At 36.8% G+C, this 20,335-nt stretch overlaps 1 protein-coding gene across 2 annotated transcripts; it reads left to right on the top strand.

Moving 5' to 3' along the window:
• Window positions 1–9,860: 9,860 nt before the first annotated feature.
• On the top strand, window positions 9,861–17,206 carry LOC139985034 (uncharacterized). Of its 2 annotated transcripts, none has more exons than XM_071999211.1 (6): window positions 9,861–9,913; window positions 10,189–10,410; window positions 11,427–11,480; window positions 13,362–13,484; window positions 15,317–15,445; window positions 15,694–17,206. In XM_071999211.1, exons 2-6 carry the CDS (start codon window positions 10,189–10,191, stop codon window positions 15,877–15,879), a joined length of 714 nt encoding a protein of 237 aa, XP_071855312.1. In that variant the 5' UTR covers window positions 9,861–9,913; the 3' UTR covers window positions 15,880–17,206. The 2 variants fall into 2 exon arrangements, with proteins under 2 accessions (XP_071855312.1, XP_071855311.1); XM_071999210.1 differs by lacking the exon at window positions 9,861–9,913 and adding an exon at window positions 9,920–9,977.
• The last annotated feature ends 3,129 nt before the right edge of the window (window positions 17,207–20,335 follow it).

Here is a 20,335-nt window from a genome sequence, read left to right as displayed (position 1 = left end):
TTACAAACTTAATGAGACACGATATCATGGATTAATCAAACGTTTGATATGGTATGGATGCTTTGAGTGGCTTGCAACTTCCGTTTTGGAACAGCAAGTGACTTCTCCTTTCTTGTCAAGCAACCTTATGGGTTAACAATCCCAATGTATGGAAATCAGGGCTGAGGGTGTATCAGTTTGGTGATGTTCATTTGGTTTGTATGTCCATATTCTGACTTGGTTTATTTTTCCAAAAGGTCTGGTATAACTTCCCCATGATCCCAAACTTCTTAGCCTGTGGAAGAAAACATCCAAGGTTTTGTCAATTCTGAAGGTTGCTATACACATTTTCTAGTAACTCGGTCTTAAAGCCCCACCCCTTCCCCTCGTCCTTTTAGCAAAGTAACTACATATTGTATAAACTATGCTAGTACCTTCCAAAGTTTCATGTAAAATTATGTGACCTTCAAATATGTCACAAGGTATTACTCAGCCAGATAAAGGTAGTTTTAAGTTAGGCTAGAGTAATGCTCGTGAGGAGCAAAGCCGCCAACAGCTAAGAGAAATTAAGGATAATTGCTATTGTAAGAGTAATAGCAACTTCTTTTTCTTTTCTTTTTTCCTTTTTCTTTCTTTTTACCTTTTGGTATCGGATTTTGAGAATCGGAGACAACTGAAACGATTTATTTTATATTTTCGTACCATTTACACTGCAATATAAAATAATATTGTTTCAATCAGCTAGGGTTTTAACGCAAAAATACATACAGAGGCAATATATATCTTTATACCGTACAAACCATGATTTAAATCCGTTTGAGGAAACGACTGAAATCCCTAACCTATGCTTACCTATTATCGAATGGTACAGTCCAAAATAATGTACACTAGTGCGACGAATATAATATATTCCATTTTGGTCGAAACATATTTCCGTGGTGACGATACATAGCCATTGTTATCTCAACGATGAATAGAGTATATTTGACATTGGTGCAACGTTCACAACCCAAGCAAAATGTAACATAAAATAAAAATAAGGAATACCACAGATCGTGCACGCCAGACAAATTGCTTCCGAGCGATTATAAATGATTCTCCATTTTCGTACAGTTGGACGAGTGAAAGTTGAGTCAGTGATATGATTGTGAGGATCGTATAGTAAATATATATATATGTGTATATATATATATATATATATATATATATATATATATATATATATATATATATATATATATATATATATGTATATATATATATATATATATATGTATATATATATGTATATATATATATATATATATATATATATATATATATATATATATATATATAGTTATTTGAAAGTAAACTAAATTGTACATATATAATCAGGAAACGGAGAACTGATTCACGGCATCATAATAAAATATACATGTATATGAAATATATTTATATGATCTAGTTGTAGCGGAAAGGTAAATACTAAATACTTTCCGAAAACAACAGGTTTTCTGGTTAATTATCATTCTTGATGAATTAATGAGGGGAAAAGCAAAGATCGATGACGTCATAGGATTTTTACAGAGGATAGAATACTGTAAATTGCACTTGTTTCTTGTGCTGAGCATGTGAGCACAAACGAGTGTCTCAAAGAGCATATGAGCACACTGTGAGCAAAGAAGAGAGCCAGTGCACATATCGTGAACACGTTTATTGAGTAGAATGAGAACGTAACTCATCTCTATAAGGGAATAAAGAATACATGAAGTTTGAATCGTACAAATCATCCTTCCTAGTACTGTAGGTGTACTGTATCTTCGACAGATGAACAATACAACCAATCAGTAGATTCGGGCCTTTAATCAATAGTCATCTATTGCATATCACTCATGGGATATAATGTATCTAGTAAAGAAACAACTCATTTCGGTAGTCAGCGTTATTAGCACGACGCGACAGGCTATCGCACTTGTTTTTTGTAAGTCAGCTTACAGAATGATCATACGTATACCTACTTTTAAGAACAACAATTGCAAAATTGTGGTTTCGATCCTAACAGCGGGATCTTCTTCAAAGGCTAAATGACAAGTAACAGTAACAGAAAGGACAGACACACGCACAGAATACAGACAGGTTAATGCGCATGGTGAACACAAAGAGATATATATAAGGGATTTGTAGACAAGAGATGGAGAGAAGAAAGAAAGAAACCAACAGGGAGAAACCAGCATGGAGGGGTTTTGTCTTGTGATTTTGAAGTCCTACTATGGGTTTTGACATGTTAGAGGTAAGCACTTTTTTTATTTTTTATGAACAATGTCCCCCTTTCCCCAATATTTAAAAAACATGTTTGCTTAATACTTTCTCTTGAGTACTCTGTACATGAAATGATACAATTGTTTGCGTTCCTAATGAAGGTTTCTACGTTGGTCGCCACGGGGTGGTTTATAACCATGTATGCTAATGTTGATGATGCCAGGTAGCCAATGGCCTTGTCACATAAACGAGGTACCCATATCTCAGATTATTTATTATATATACCTCAGAAGTAGAAGGTAATATGAAATACAATCACGTAGATTTCTGACGAGAATCACTTACTCCGTTTTGGACTTTGAAGTGAGAAAGGGTTTACCCCTTTATACCAAATCACTGTCAGTGATTTCCTGACTCAGTGACTGGAGATGGTACCCTCTGTTACACAAATATGCTGTCTGGATTTATGGTTTTGTTTTATTTTTTATTATAGATAGACTCATCTAGAGAGGTTCACTTCGTTTTCTATTGTATAATCGTGGTCTGCTTCATAGTAGAACTTGCTGTTGCCATTGTTGTGGCTTGTTACAGTTGCTGTGCTGGAGAGGCAATCCAAACTACTGTAAGTTAATTCCACCACAACGCCTGTCCCTCCCTCGCCTAAATTCCATGTCGATCCCCTCATACTGACTGCACAAAAGTACTTTAGGAATAGTTTGCAATATTAATCTAGCAAAGGAGATACAATATGAATAAAGTATGCCCAGCCATCACAAAACAGAAGTTGTTGTGCATGAGTGGTTCTGTGGTCTCCCAAATCCTCTTTGATCTTCTCCTACTCTTACATAATTTATTTTTCTTATTCAACAGGTTTATTACCCAGCAAAGATTCTCCAGTCTCACGATAATTCAGCATCCATGAATCCATCCCATAACCCTGGTCAGGTTAGTCCAAAAATACCACGGCCTACACCATACAATGGAGACTCAAGCACATATGAACTCCCAGACGAAAATTCCGTGGCTCTGCCACTTTATGAACGTCATATCCCCCAATCTGATTAGATCTCCCGGTTTTGCTTCTTGGTAACTAAAACGACGCTTAAAACTCACCTTTGTACACGAAAGGCTCAATCCATTATTCATTAAGTTTCAATGTTAGGATTCACCATGACTTTTTACTATTGTTATTCAGATAAATAGGATATTATATTAATCAGTTATGTGAAATGAAATTTTTTACCCTGGAATCGGCTATGCGAGAGTTCATTCGTCAACTTACATTAAGAACGACACAGATAATATGTTAAGCAATGAGTTACGTGTAACCAATGATAACACGTTTAGTATCACGTGTAGCCACGTGTTGGAAGCGTGTTTTCTTGACAAATGGACAATCCCGACTATTCACCGCCGTTTTGAAAGTATTAAGGTCAATCAACGCTTGTGAAGAAGATGATAGTCGTCGTTCGAAATTCAGTGAATAACGTAAAGAAACATAAAAAAGGAAAGAGCGCTGTCTAAATCAAGCTCGTCATTGATTTATGTCCATTAATTTAAGTATTATGTTACGAAACTTTGTTTTGTTACCAAAATAATAAAACTGTACATATATGATGCGAAGTGCATGCTTTATGAACCCTTGTGGTCTTTCAGGTTATTTGAAGTTTCAATAGGTTCTTAAGAGTACTCTTATTATTTTATTGTATGGAATTGGACCTAAATTGCTGTAAGCAGCCATACTTTACAGCAGTTTATTGTATCTTGCCTTTTTTACATGATCTTAACTATTAATACTGGTACCTGATAGGAATGTCGTCTTGGAAATCGAGAATCGAACCATCCCATTTGAATAATGGTTATCCAATATATGCATTTGCAAGTTAAACACCCTACCCGATTTGAGTAAACCAACCATAAGTTGAGTGTCCGGTATCCTATAGCCTTTATTAACATCCGTAAAACGTACTAGAAATCGGAAGTAGAATTTTCATTCTGAATATTGTTATTGGGGGAGGGGGTGTGAGGTTGAAAATTGTCATTTAACAAATGTATATTAGTCATAACTTTAACAAGGAAATGCAAGGAAGTTCGAAACATTAATGCCATGACTAAGAATTTGTATCCACCATCTCTAGATGAAAGTATATCACCTTTATGCCATGAAACAACGTGCCAAAGAGTATGGTGTTTTGCTGCAGTTCCATCATTACTTATTCCTCTGTCATACTAAGATTTGTTTTCAAATCATGGGGTGGTAGGGGGGTGGCCGAATGTAATTGATAATTGTAGACGTTCCACGATAGGATGGGGAATTAAATCCCATAACTGGCTATCAATTTTGTTCATTATGTCTTTTCAAGCACTGCACTACACAAAGAACAAGAAATAAAGCAGCCTCAAAAGCAAGATATAATTTTTGTTAATATTTATTTAGTGTATGATATATAGCTTCGTAGTTGAACGATTGCAATAAACCTAAGTATTCAAAGGTAGTGATCAGTGAGGATATGACTAGAGAAATAACAAATTACAGGTGCTTCAATAATACTAGGTATATTAATTTGGTACTCGAATATTCGGTTGGGGGGCGGGGCGGAGGCAGAAGTAGGAACAGCTATATTCATCGATATTTGATGGTCCGCTTAATGCTTAATCCGACGATATTTCGGCTGTTTTTTCGAATCTTTGAAATATCGATATGTTATATAATATGTTTATAATTAAAATACTTGAACTAGATTTTAAGAAATATCTGAAAGTTTGAGATAAAGCATCGTTTCGAATTTCTGACATTCAACGACGAAATTTCGACAAAGTTTTAGGAAAAGGTGATATTTTGATATTGAATAGTCAAACATTTGATGATATAGTCTCAACACTTTGTCTCATGTATCCTAGTAACTAGTAAACTTGCAGTTCTTAGTCTAGAACATATGTTAGTCGGCTTACTAAACTATTAGTTCAGTAGCAGGATGGATAAAACAAGTACCAGGAAGAGTGCATTTAACATCAAGTTGCTATCAAGATGACGTGCATACTTCCTGAATATTAGATGATATGAGCTATAAAGCTGTTAATTGGTAATCAAATTTCTGCTATAAATTAACAAATTACCCATAATTAAGACACAATTTAGTTAAGCACTACAGAGCTAGAGCTATCACCACTAAAAGCATAACTAATGAACTATTTTCGTATTTGCTTGTTCGGTCAATGAACTTGTAGCATAAATAGGAAAAAATAGATTAAGGTAGGCCTTTGGTTTAAATAACATATAGACGTTCCAAAATATCGCAAAACCTCAGTGTTCCTTAAAATAATAAATAATTAAATCTTCTCTCTTCTCATTCTTCCAGAAGATCTCCCATGAGGTATTCCCCTGAACATTAATACTACAGTACCGCTGCGTGTAAATTTCCAGGAAATTTGGGCGGAGTTAGCATTTACTAATGACTGTGTTGGCGGAAGAAGTTTTACCAGTCGAAATGTATGATTGGTTGCCGTTTAAAAAAAAATGTTATCGTAAACACTAGCATAAGCGACCGCGGATACTTTTCCTAAATGTAGCGTTTCTATTTTGCACTCCTGGCACGATGCCAAACAAAATATTTCGGAATGCAGTGTATTGCTTTTTCCACATGGACCATTGTTGGTTATTTTATATTGGAAGTATATAGGCCTGGCCATTAAGAAAGTGTTGAAATATCGTGTAAGGTGAATTAATGGGGTTTTTCGGTCTGAAAGAATCACGGGGTAGTGAGCCGATAAGATACATTTTTCGTGTTCCTTTGCATATCTCGCGAACATTCCAGAGAATCCACGAAGATGCGTGTACAGCGTACAACGGGATTTCACGTTAACCGATTTGTCACGTAGGCCATTTCAAATACTTTCTATAGTATAACATTAGGTTCCTCACTAGCAGTGACTATCGTTAGGCTACAATGGGCCCTCGTTACACCCTCCCCCTTCAAGGAAAGTTTGAATGTAATGTAAAATTTCTAATCTCTTACATTCTGCTATATCTTATCACATATTCTATCATAAAATATGAACTTTGTTACACTTGAACAAATTTTCGTTAAACATTTATCAAACAACTTTTAAGTTTTGCATAATAAATAATTCTGAGTGTTCTTTATACATTATTATATAACATTATATTATAACATTAGGTTCCTCATTAGCAGTGACTAGCGTTAGGCTACAATGGGCCCTCGTAACAGTACTATAATTTATAAAAGACGGTTTTCCTCAGGTGGTGTGGAAAATGGGTGTTTCGGTGAACTCAATCTCTTTGTATAGTATTTGGATACAAAAAATGACCATGTACATGCAGTTTTTCTTTAGTAATTTAGCATTTTTATCCTTTGTGGATCTTTACTGAAATAAATACGAAAATGTATTGTCTGACGCCAGTATTTAACGGTAAGCATTTCTTAAATTTATGACAGCTTCAAAATCCATTTAAAAAAAGTATGTTTTCATGAAGGTTTCATAAAATCAAAATATAGGTTTGGTCGGAAAATATTGACGGGCGGCCATTTTTTTCTTCTTTAAATGCGCTAATACTAGTTTTGAATATGTGGTAATCTTAACAAAAGAATTTTTAAGGATAGTTTAGATTTCTTGTACTCGGAATAGAGACCCGGGAATCAGGAAAAATGAGGCCCCTTGGGCGGACGAGAAACATGTTGTTTTGTTTTTAACCGGCCCTGTTTCAAAGTTTTTGGGTGCACGTTTTTTTCTTTTCATTCTGTTGGAACCAACGGTAAATTATATAAAATAATTGACACAAGAAACCCGTAGAAATACTTTATTATTCTTCAAAATGTTGCCAACTATTCAAAGTAAACTTATCCTCCGTGGAACATAACCTCTGCAACTGAGAAAAAAAGTCGGAAAAGAAACACTGAATAGAAACACTTTACCTGCGTCATCTTCGCTGCAAGGTGAATATCACGTCTTAATTTAAACTACGATTAAGAAACGGATGTTTCAAACATCTCACTCATTCTTTCGGCGACTTTAATCCCTATTCATTGAGTACAATAGCATTTCTTGCGTAGAAACTCGTACAGGGAATATATGAGGTGTCTACGCGGCGTCTACACGGAATTTGTTTGTCAACGAGTTTATACGCTATCACTGTGACTGGCCTGCAGGTTCCTATCCAGAAACTTCACGATTATTGAGTTCTAATTATCTGACATTAAGATGTCTACACAGAAATCTTCAATATTTGATATCAATCAGGGGAATAAATAACCTAACTGACTGTGTTTTCAGTACATTTTTTTTATGACGCAGTTCTGCTAGATGCTGGTATTTATTCCAGTGGCGTAGGAAGGTACTTTTGAGTGGGGGGGGGGCTGAAGACTGATGGCCGGCCTGGGGAGGGGTCTAAGGGGAGGGGGTTCCCCCTCCCCTTTTGGAATTTTTTGCGTTTCCAGGTGGCCTCAGATGCAATTTGGTGCAATATAGCACACTTCAACACTCACTCCATTTTGTAAACTTAATTTTGTATTTTCACCTGGCCTTAGATGCAATTTGGTGCTCCAAATGATTTTTTTTTTCTCATTTGGAAATGAAAAAGGGGTTTTCTGACTTGCGAAGCGGGGGGGGGGGCGGAATAATACTTCCGCCCCTCCACATTTTTCACTGGGGGGGCTGGCGCCCCCAGCCCCCTGGTTCCTACGCCCTTGATTTATTCTCATTCAACAACTAATCATTATTATGACATCAACATGAAATGAAGTTGATTGTATTAACACCACTCCATTTCAAAATAAGGCCAGTATTTCCTTTCACCGTATCAGGGATGTGACATTTCAGCAACTTTGGACCAGCTACAAGGAATGGGGAAAGATCAAACATTTGATGGATCACTTAAAGCCAAATTCAACAGAACAGATTAGGTTTTGCAGTAATAATTGTTTTATATATTCGGTCATTCGATCCTTCGATCCTGCGATCCTTCGATCCTGCGATCCTGCGATCCTGCGGTCCTGCGGTCCTGCGGTCCTTCGGTCCTGCGGTCCTTCGGTCCTTCGGTCCTTCGGTCCTTCGGTCCTTCCGTCCTTCCGTCCTTCGGTCCTTCGGTCCTCCGGTCCTTCGGTCCTTCAGTCCTCCGGTCCTTCGGCCCTTCGGTCCTTCGGTCCTTCGGTCTTTCGGTCCTTTGGTCCTTCGGTCCTTCGGCCCTTTGGTCCTTCGGTCCTTCGGTCCTTCGGTCCTTTGGTCCTTCGGTCCTTTGGTCCTTCGGTCCTTCGGTCCTCCGGTCCTTTGATAAATAAGATGTGGCCCAGATGGAATTAATACCGATAAACCATGAAGGCGGATTAAGAACGGATTACATAAGTTTGTGGAACAAGTAGTTGTTAATGGGTACCCAGTATTTGTTGAGGCCACTGATGTGAGACTTAAGACGAATGATCCAATCGATTTCTTTACGATTACGTTCGGTTGCTGTTAGCATTATTAAGAGAGTGTCTAAGAAGATTTAAATGTTCGGAAAAGGGGAATCCTGCTAAATTATCACGATTTGTTTTTGTTTTTGTTGGAACTGGGCACCTGTTTTACCTACAAAACTTCCATCTTTACAAAGAACACAGCAGCATATATTTAAATGGCATTTTTAGAACCACATGAAAAAGGGATAGGGGTCTTAGACTATAATCGTCACTGGGTATTTTAGTGCAAGGGTAATGTTGAAGCAAAAGTTGCTTGCGGAGGTGGGAATAGGTTTGGGAAGTCTGGAGGAAGTAAGTTCAAATGTAAAGTTACGCGGTTGTCGAAAAGCTAGCATGGGGGTGAGGATGGGGGGGGGGTACATTGAACGATACTTGCTCGTCTTTAAGTGAAGCGAAATCCTGCTGCATTGTTCTCATATAGGATTTGATGAGGTGCTTTTAATTGGTCACAAATGGAATGCGCGTTTTAGTAATTTTGGACACCTAATTTATTAAGTCTTCAAGGTTCAATTTAATTTTCAGCCGATGCCTTAGACTGTAACGCATTTTCTCTAACCCACGTGTGGTGTGGTTGGGGAGGGGTGGGGCCGGTGGCGGGATCATATTAATAAATGTAAACGTAGCACGATGGAATAAGGAATTAGACAAACAACATACCATCACATTTCGTTATGTCTCTTCAAACAATACACTACGCCAATAACAAGAAATAAAGAAGCCTTAATTACTAGAGAAAATTTTGGTTGTTTCTTATTTGTGTATAAAATATAGCTATGTATTTGAGTGGTTCTAATATACCAAAGCATTTTTACATTAACAAGCACTTAAAGGTAGTGATAAAGTGAGGATGACGGAAGAAATAACAACCATACGAGGTATTTTAATTCGGTAATCAAATATTCGGGGCGCGGGCAGGTTTAGGGATCAGGTTTTCAGCGCTTATCCAATTTTCTTAACTAGGAATGCAATCAATTGCAGCCTGTGCTGGATCAATCAACTATTTCATTTGCACTTAGACAAATTTCAATGTTTTGCTTTATGCATAATCCGTTGACTGTTGTGTTCTAAATGTTGATGAGTTTTCTTTCAGGTAAAGTATAACACTTAAAGTATGCTTATCACTTTCGATTTATTTCTGAAGTACTTCCTTGTATGATAGTAGAAGTGAATAACATGTTTACTTGCAGTGAGCTTGCACTTTTTTGAAACTGAGGTTTAAGGTAAGTAACGCTTTAGCTTTAGTGTGTCGGAAATTTAACTGAGATCTCCCCTGTGAATTGCATGGTAACATTTCTTCACGTAACACTAACTTTCTTAAATGTTTGGAGGCAAATCATTTTCAAAATATTAAGAAATAAACATATATATGTATATATTATCTTCAGAGCTATTCAATATGCTGACATGTCGAAACGTTCAGAATGTGATACAGTGTTTGTTAGTTTTTGATCCTGTCCTTTTTCTCCTCTCCTCTCATTTAACATGCATTATTTAGATGCAGATAACTCATGGAGCTTCGTCATCTGTTCCGGGTGTGCAAGTGGACCCTCAAGTTACACCCAAAGGAAAGAAAGGTGCCAAAACGCGATTTATTACTGGTATAATTCAAGCTTTCATTGCTACGATTCTTCTGATCTCTGGCATGACAGTTGCATCGGTCACAGGGGCTCCCAGCGATGAAATTGATAACCAGATGTGGCCTATATCAGTTGCAGCGGTAAGATCCACTAATTCATTTACATATGTTTATTACACACACATATATCTATATAAATATATTTATATATATCTATCAATATATCGGTAACTGTTGTACAACCTCTAGTTCGTCTTGAAACAATTGTAATCAGATGATAAGATCACACAGTAGCTCCTCATGGTAAACACGAGGTACACCGGTTGAAATATTTTTGTGTTCAAACATCAGGAAGCATAAATATTCAGAATGTCCGCAACGTGGCTACAAGGTGTTCACATGTCCGGACTTAGTAATCGCTCCCTCTTACCCTTTCTCAATGGCATTCATAAAAAGATGCAGAATTCTAACATCAACCATACAACGATCTTAGTACAATGCGTTCATACAGTCTGCATGAATACTTTATCTGTGGATAACACATATCGTATATGTATTAACACCCACTTCAAGATTATGTTTAGTCGATTGTGTCAAAAAGTTCTTTTTGACAGTTAGGCTGATGAACTCTTTACTGGTATGTGAGTGCCTGCATTTGCATACATTTTTGTACTTTCTTTACTTATGCCATTTAAATTCTAATCAAATAAGAAATAATAATAACAACAGTGATACATCCAAGTTTTGCGATGAGGTCAGCACAGTAATAATTCATGATAATACATGCAAAACAGTGATTAAAGATATTTTCATTATATAATCTCTTTCCTGGATAGGCTGAGACTTATTTTCAAAAAGGAAAAGGAACAAATGATGTGGATTTAATGTTTTAAATTACAGTTTCATTTGTTACTGAGTTCTATAATGTTTTTTGTGAAGTCATACAGGTTAACTTTTATATTGGTTGTGGCATTTTCCAGTCTTAGTGATTGCTTTATAGTTGCTGGTATGGTAATATCATACTTTGTAGATAGTTTATGCCAATTGGAACGTTATAGACAGATTTTCTTTATTCAAAATCACGTTATTTAAACAAAGTAACTTATATTATGTGTAATCCTAACGTATGTTCTCCCTATTGTTTCATCCGACGTCAGGTCCTTATATTAAATGCCATTTTTGGAATTCTCAGCCAAAAGAATCACAAATTGGTAAGTAACAGAACTATATGTACGATTACGTAAATATACATTAAACATATATAGGCCGTGCGCTATGTATGTAAAGGCGCTTAAAAGTTTACCTTTGTCCAGCATCACGGTGTTTACATGAAATTCATAGGATTCGGTTGATAAAACATTTTATTGCACAAATATAATTGTTTTCAAGGTCAAACTTGTATATTAGTAAGACAAAGTGACAGTATGTTTCCTATACTTATATGTAAAGATATGAAAATATGTCTTATTCTGCAAACCTTTGCCGGGGTCAGACTCTTTATTTTTAAACCGATGTACAGGGATCTTGATACGGCAATAGCTTTATATCGACGTTCAAGTCTTCGCAAGGTAATAAAATGGCAAGAAACCAAAAAGAGGGGACTCTATGTGTCAGTTTTACCAAATGGTACCTGTATTGATAGATTATCTTACACCCAACTAAGTATTTTATTTGTCATAAAATGACAAAGATAATCTCACTGCAATACATAAACTTGAATTAATGACCTCTTGTGCAAATTCAGACATTCAATTTTACTGATGATACAATAACAAAAACAAAAAATAGTTGACAGTGTGTTATTCGTCACTATCCGTATATAGTAGCAACAGTAATGATCAAACTTACTGGTTTATATATTTTCGAGTGACCCGCTTACCTGTCTCCCCACAACATTAGCACCTCATCCTACCATGTCTAGTATGCCCTGGTAATCTTTTAACACTGTACACCCTCAGTGACCGGTCCTATCCGGTCAATGTCCTTCCTTCTCATTCTACCAACCAAAGTGTTTATTCATGCGTTTTCGTAGTGGACTTTTATCTTTCGGAAACTGTCCGGAATACCTTTGAATTTTACCTAGAGATTTCCTTATAGGATTTCTAGACGTTCCAACAGCCTATTACAATCTGATAAGTATCCTTCTTTATAGGGAAGGGAGATTGGGGGCTGTTTTTAGTGTGCAACTCTCGCCCATGCGTTCGTTTTTTTATTAGCGTAATGTTATTTTCTCAGGTAGTAGGTCCGCGAAACTACTTTGTTCGTTCGCCTTATTCCGCTCTGGAATCGCGAAAAGGTGGTTTGTCATCTTGTGCACATGTTTTTCAGCTGTTATACTTCTCCTGAGATGTTTTACTTGTTTTCATGTACTTCTTACTTGTTCGCTTTTTAAGTGTTGGATTTCTCTCTTGTAACGTACCTTGTAAGCCGCGAGCCGCCTATCCGTACTATGGCAGATAGGCGGCTCGGTTAAGATGTTATATATAGTTGCAACAGTAACAACATGTTTGGCATATCATTTTGTTGCGTATATGCACACTTCACCAATTCTAGAATAATGCTATTCCAGTTGTCAAGTCTTCACAAGTTGCTTAAAGTGGCAATATCACTAAAAGTAAAGCAACGTTTGTTTATTTGTTTCCCAATAATATTCCATATTCAAGTAACACTTCGCAAGATCGCAAATGATGCTTACCAATCAGTATTCAGCGTAAATCAAGCTACCATAGTTGCCCAAAAGAGAAGAAAATAATTTGTGGCAATAACTTTCTGTTGAATTGCTATTGAAAAAGTGTTCAATCTTTAGAACATGTTAAACGTTAAGTAACAATAAAAACATATGATGCTAATATAAATTTGTATATTAATACAAGGCCTACACAAGGATATGTAATTTTGATTTTTACCTTCATTTTCATCCGGTTGCATGCATGCCTGCACAATCTTTTACGAAAATGGGCGAGAGCACCATCCAACATGCAACGTTCTTATTTTCACACTGAGGATTTGTGATGTAGTTTCCTTATTTAACTTAAGTTCATTTCTTCAATGTCATTGAATTTAATTGTCTTTTCTCGATTTTTGATCTAAAGATTCGACTTTACTTGGCCTTTTCCATCTTTGCATGTGTGCTCATCGCAATTGCTGCTACACCTGTCACAATGGCATTATTATATTCCAGAAAGCCATCTTATGACTACTATGATTCTGAATATGTGAGTAAAATGTTACCGGTTGATAATTATGTACCATACAATTAGCCAACTTTGTCATTTAACCTCAGTTGATCACGTAACCTTCAGATTTTAACATTAATTAATGCGTTGGAAATATACAGATCATGATGTCTCACATGTTACATGGGGGACTGAGATCAAACCTATGATTAAGACAGAAACATTTAAAAACAAATCAAGTTTTTGCATTACATATTTGATTTTATAATAACTTTGTGTAAAAGTAAGAGGACCTGAAGTTCCGATCCTAGCAGGATCTTCTTCAGTTGCTGAATGACAAGTAACAGTAACAGAAGGGACAAAAACACGCACAGAATACAGACAGGTTAATGAGCACAGTGAATACAAAGATATAGATGTAGGAGGATTAGTAGAAATGGGATGGAGGGAAGAAAGAAACCAGCATGGGAACATGAGAGGTAAGAGAGAAACTGTAGAGGGACAAAGAGGGGATTGAGGGAAGATGGTAGGGAGTAAATGAGGGAAGGGCAAGGACAGAAAAGTTTGGGAGAAAACAAGTAGAAGAGAGCTACGAGAAGAGGGGTGATAAAGGGGGAAAACAAGGTGCGATGGGAGGGGGGAGCAGAAGAAAGGTTAGTCATGTCCTTCTTGAATGTTGAGCTCATGATGTTGAAGGGTGCGACGGCGTTGCATCCCACAGTCTCTCTGATTCGTACTAGATCAGGACGGCTACCTAAAGATTCCATCCCCTGTAGGGACATGATATTTTGGTTTGGTTGGGAAGGTTGAAGGGTTCTCCAACCGGAGTGTCAGTCTTCCTGAGGTTGACGGTGGATATGTGTCCATATAACCGCTTCATGATAGTGTAGAGTGGATGGTGGATGGAGCGTGAGGGTAGATCAGATAATTCACATTATAGGTTTTGCAAGTGCTGTGACCTTTAGTCTTGTGTGTGGACAATCTTTGAGCTCACAGCTTAAAAATTAGCAGGCAATTTAAGGCTTTCGGGAAATAAAGATTAAAAAAAAAAGTATTCAACTGCAATATCTAATATATTTTGTGTCCAACCCTCCAATATAAATTAAGAATTATAAGTTATTGGTCTATGAAACTAAATATTGGTTGCTTGTCACTCGTCTTGCTGATTCAAAGGATCCAACCGAGTAATCAAGCAACGCTGAAGAGTGCTTCTCACACATAATTTGGGCCAGAAACATAATCCCTCTCTATCTCGCTCTCAAAAGCTGGGACCGTCCTATTCCCTTTTTCTACTACCATCTTGCCACATTAACGGTTACAAATAGCAAATACAGTTCCATATGAAGAACAAAGGAGATAGTGGTGTTTTCATAAGAAAGTATTTTAAGTAAGTGAAAATATAAACGGATGAGAGGGTTCATTGAGGTCAGGATTGTGTATCATAATGTGACTCTTATTGAACTCCTCAATAAATTAAGCTTTACGTAACCATTCTCGAACTGGGAATTTAAGTGACTACGCGCAAATAAAATTGACTATATATAGAGTGAGAGCAATTTTATGAACAATGCCAACACTTTATTATAATCTTTTTATCCAGATAGCCCATGGCCTTGAGCTCACGTGAACGATGTAGCCATATCTCAAATCATATTTAATATATATCTCAGAAGTAGAAGGTAATATGAAATACAATCACGTAGATTTCTGACGAGAATCACTTACTCCGTTTTGGACTTTGAAGTGAGAAGGGTGTAGCCCTTTATATCAATTCACTGTCAGTGATTTCCTGACTCAGTGACTGGAGATGGTATCCTCTATTACACAAAGATGCTGTCTGGATTTATGGATTTGTTTTATTTTTATTATAGGTAGACTCATCTACAGAGGTTCACTTCGTTTTCTATTGTATAATCGTGGTCTGCTTCATAGTAGAACTTGCTGTTGCCATTGTTGTGGCTAGTTACAGTTGCTGTGCTGGAGACGCAATCCAAACTATTGTAAGTACATTCCATCACAACGCCTGTCCTTCTCTCGCCTAAATTCTACGTCGATCCTCTCTTATGGACTGCACGAAAATACTTTTGGAATAGTTTGTAATATTAATCTAGCAAAGGAAATACAATATGAATAAAATATGCCCAACCATCACAAAACAGAAGTTGTTGTACCTGAGTGGTTCTGTGGTCTTCCAAATCCTCTTTGATCTTCTCCTACTCTTACATAATTTATTTTTCTTATTCAACAGGTTTATTACCCAGCAAAGATTCTAGAGTCTCACGATAATTCAGCATCCATGAATCCATCCCATAACCCTGGTCAGGTTATTCCAAAAATACCACGGCCTACACCATACAATGGAGACTCAAGCACATATGAACTCCCAGAGGAAAATTCCGTGGCTCTGCCACTTCATGAACGTCATATCCCCTAATCTGATTAGATCTCCCGGTTTTGTTTCTTGGTAACTGATACGACGCTTAAAACTCACATTTGTACACGAAAGGCTCAATCCATTATTCATTAAGTTGCAATGTTAGGATTCACCATGACTTTTTACTATTGTTATTCAGATAAATAGGATATTATATTAATCAGTTATGTGAAATGAAATTTTTTACCCTGGAATCGGCTATGCGAGAGTTCATTCGCCAACTTAAATTAGCACAATACAAGTAATATGTTTGATGTCACCATTTAAGCAATGAGTTACGTGTAACCAATGATAACACGTTTGGTATTACGTGTAGCCACGTGTTGGGAGCGTGTTTTCTTGACGAATGAAACATCCCGACTATTCCCCGCCGTCATGAAAGTATAAAGGTCAATCAATCAACGCTTGTGAAGAAGATGATAGTCGCCGTTCGAAATTTAGTGAATAACGTAAAGAAACGTGAAAAATGAAAGAGTGCTGTCTAAATCAAGCTCGTCGTTGATTTATGTCCATTAAGATTAAGTATTATGTTACGAAACTTTGTTTTGTTACCAAAATAATAAAACTGTACATATATGATGCGAAGTGCATGTTTTATGAACACTTGTAGTCCTTCAGGTTATTTGGAGTTTCAATTGGTTCTAAAGAGTACTTTTATTATTATATTGTATGGAATTGACCTAAATTGCTGTAAGCAGCCATACTTTTCAGCAGTTTATTGTATCTTGCCTTTTTTACATGATCTTAACTTTTCATACTGGTACCTGATAGGAATGTCGTCTTGGAAATCGAGAATCGAACCATCGTAATTGAAATAATGGTTACCCAATATATGCATTTGCAAGTTAAACACCTTACCCGATTTGAGTAAACCAACCTTAAGTTGAGTGTCCGGTATCCTATAGCCTTTATTAACATCCGAAAAACGTACTAGAAAAGGGAAGTAGAATTTCCATCCTGAATATTGTTATTGGGGGAGGGGATGTACGGTTGAAAATTGTCGTTTAACAAATGTATATTAGTCATAACTTTAACAAAGAAATGCAAGGAAGTTCGAAACAGTAACACGATGACTTAGCATTTGCATCCACAATCTCTAGATGAAAGCATATCACCTTTATGTTATGAAACAACGTGCCAAAGAGTATGGTATTTTGCGGCAGTTTCATCATTACTTATCCCTCTGTCATACTAAGATTTGTTTTCAAATCATGTGGTGGTGGGGGGGGGGGTGGCCGAATGTAATTGATAATTGTAGAAGTTCCACGATAGGATGGGGAATTAAATCCCATAACTGGTTATCAATTTTTGTTCATTATGACTTTTCAAGTACTGCACTACACTGAGAACAAGAAATAAAGCAGCCTCAAAAATAAGAAATAACTTTTGTTATGATTTATTTGTGTGTGATATACAGCTTCTTAGTTTAACGATTGCAAATAACCTCAAAGGTAGTGATCAGGTGAGGATATGTCCGAGAGAAATAACAAAATACAGGTGCTTCAATCATACTAAGTATATTAATTTAGTACTCGAATATTCGGTGGGGGTGGGCAGATTTAGGTATCAGCTATTCAACGATTTCAATGGTCCGCTTTATGTTTAATCCGACGATATTTGGGCTGTTTTCTCGAAACTTTGAAATATCGACATGTAACACCTACATTTTAAGGTAAATCTGAAAGTTTGAGATAAAGCATCGTTTCGAATTTCTGACATTCAACGACGAAATTTCGACAAAATTTCAGGAAAAGGTGATATTTTGAGATTGAATAGTCAAACGTTTGATGATAAAGTCTCAACACTTTAAGTCTCAGGTATCCTAGTAACTAGTAAACTTGTAGTTCTTAGCCTAGAACATATGTTAGTCGGCCTACTAAACTATTAGTTTAGTAGCAGGATGGATAAAACAAGTACCAGGAAGAGTGCATTTAACATCAAGTTGCTATTAGGATGATGTGTATACTTCCTGAATTGTAGATGATATGAGCTATAAAGATGTTAATTGGTAATCAAATTTCTGCTATTTAGTAGTAGTAATCTAATTTATTAAAGCACTACAGAGCTAGAGCTATCACCACTAAAAGAGCATAATTTAGTGAGACTACTTTCGTATTTGCTTGTTCGGTCATTGCACTTGTAGCATAGATAGGAAAAAATAGATTAAGGTAGGCCTTTGGTTTAAATAACATATAGACGTTTCAAAATATCGCTAAACTTCAGTGTTACTTAAAAGAATAGATAATTAAATCTTCTCTGTTTTCATTCTTCCAGAAAATCTCCCGCGAAGTATTCCCCTGAACATGCTATAGTACCGCTGCGTGTAACTTTCCAGGAACGTTGGGCGGAGTTAGCATTGACTAATGACTGTGTTGGCGAAAGAAGTTTTCCCAGTCGAAATGTATGATTGGTTGCCGTTTAATTTTTTTTTTATCGTAAACACGAGCATAAGCGACCACGGATACTCAGCGATATGTAGCGTTTCTATTTTGCACTCCTGGCACAATGCCAAACAAAATATTTCGGAATGCAGTGTACTGCTTTTTCCACATTTACCATTGCTGGTTATATTATATTGGAAGTATAAAGGCCCGGCCATTTAGAAAATGTTGAAAAATCGTGTAAGGGGAAGTAATGATTTTCTTTTCGGTCTGAAAGAATCACGGGGTAGTGAGCCGAAAAGATACATTCTCGTGTTCTAGTCATCGTCCTTTATCTTTTAGTTTGGTCGGAAACACGGAAATTGGGCGGTTTGTGAGGTGGTTTTTGAGGTGGTTGGAGTACTGGAGGTGCCCCCCCCCCCCTTGGTAACAAATAAATTCCTCCCGTCTCCGTTCTCAATGTATATTTGCCAATAAAATTGATAACGAGAATGAACAATTTCTCGCCCATATCATGTAGGCCTTATACCCCTTTCAGCTGCTTCGAATTTGAAAAACTTTCTACCGCACTCTTGAATCGACAAATCTAACACTCAGAAACAATCTGGCCACGTCCAATAAAAATGGGAAAAGCGGATAAAAATATCAACGTAGAACGATGATAATTTCCCCTGTCTTTCTGTAACCAAGCGACTGTCAATCATTCCCGATAAACTTTTCATGTTGGTCGTCCGTCCAATGTACGTCATTCAGTGCACCTGTGGCTATCTGAATCAAGGCAAAGGAATGCTGTCTTTTGGTGTAATATGCAAATTATTAATGGTACTGTGCTGCGCGGTTAAAACTTTACCTATTGCGACACATACAAATTTTGGGGAGCTGTTGTGGAAGTAACTTTTGTATCAAATGTTAAGTACTGTATGGTACTATAATGTATAAAAGACGGTTTTCCTCAGGTGGTAGGGAAAAGGGGTGTTTCGGTGAATTCCATCTCTTTGTATAGTATTTGGATACTTAAAATTAACATGTACATGCAGTTTCTCTTTAGTAAGCTCTACTTAGCATTCTAATCCTTATTGGAATCTGGATCTTTATTGGAATAAATACGAAATGTATTGTTTGACGCCAGTATTTAACGGTTAGCATTTCTTAAATGGTTGACTGAGCTTCAAAATACATTTTCAATAAAGGAGGTTTTCATAATTTTTTATAAAATCGACATATAGCTAGGGTAGGAAAATATTAACTTAACCACATTAACGAAAGTTGTTCTATTATTAAAATGTAAGCGGAACTGAGTTCCTCTTGTATTTACAAAAACACAGCAGCATCTATGTAAAGAATATTTTTAGAACCAATGAGAGAGGGATAGAGGTCTTAGACCATAATCGTTACTGGGAATTTTACTCATAGTGCCAGGGGTAATATGGGAACAAAATGTGGCAACAAGGTTTTCCGCCAGTGAAGTTGCTTGCGGAGGTGGAACTAGGGTTGGGAAGTCTTGAGGAAGTAAGTACAAATGTAAAGTTACGCAGTTGTCGAAAAGCTAGCACGGGGTGGGGGTACCTTGAACGATACTTGATCGTCTTTAAGTGAAGCAAAATCCTGCTCGACTGTTCTCATAAAGGATTTGATGAGGGGCTTGTAATTGATCACAAATGGAATACGTGTAATCTTGGACACCTAATTTATTAAGTCTTCAAGGTTCAGTTTAATTTTTCGCCAATGCCTTAGACTGTAACGCATTTGCTCCAACCCACGTGATTATGAACATCATGTATCTATCTTAACTGGATATTTCTTGAAGGTCGGTTATGTCTATTCCTTAATCACACAGGGTATATCTAGGGCCGACGGAAGAAGATAAAGATGTCTGACAGGCGGAGTGAAGAACATGATTATTCATTGTTTCTTCTCGTCCTCCACTACATTTCGAACGGTGCCCTTTACCTTTATACCTTTGTAACGTGGGAGAATAATCGGGGATTTCCCATTCGTCGAGAAACGCGTTCCCAACTACATTCCGCGCGACAACGATTTATAAATGATCCATCATCTGTAATCTATGTGGCTGC

Source organism: Apostichopus japonicus, chromosome 17 (genome assembly GCF_037975245.1).
Source record: "Apostichopus japonicus isolate 1M-3 chromosome 17, ASM3797524v1, whole genome shotgun sequence".
Classification (NCBI taxonomy): Eukaryota; Metazoa; Echinodermata; class Holothuroidea; order Aspidochirotida; family Stichopodidae; genus Apostichopus; species Apostichopus japonicus.
The sequence above is the reverse complement of the archived record's forward strand: the minus strand, read 5'-3'. Positions and strand labels throughout refer to the sequence as shown.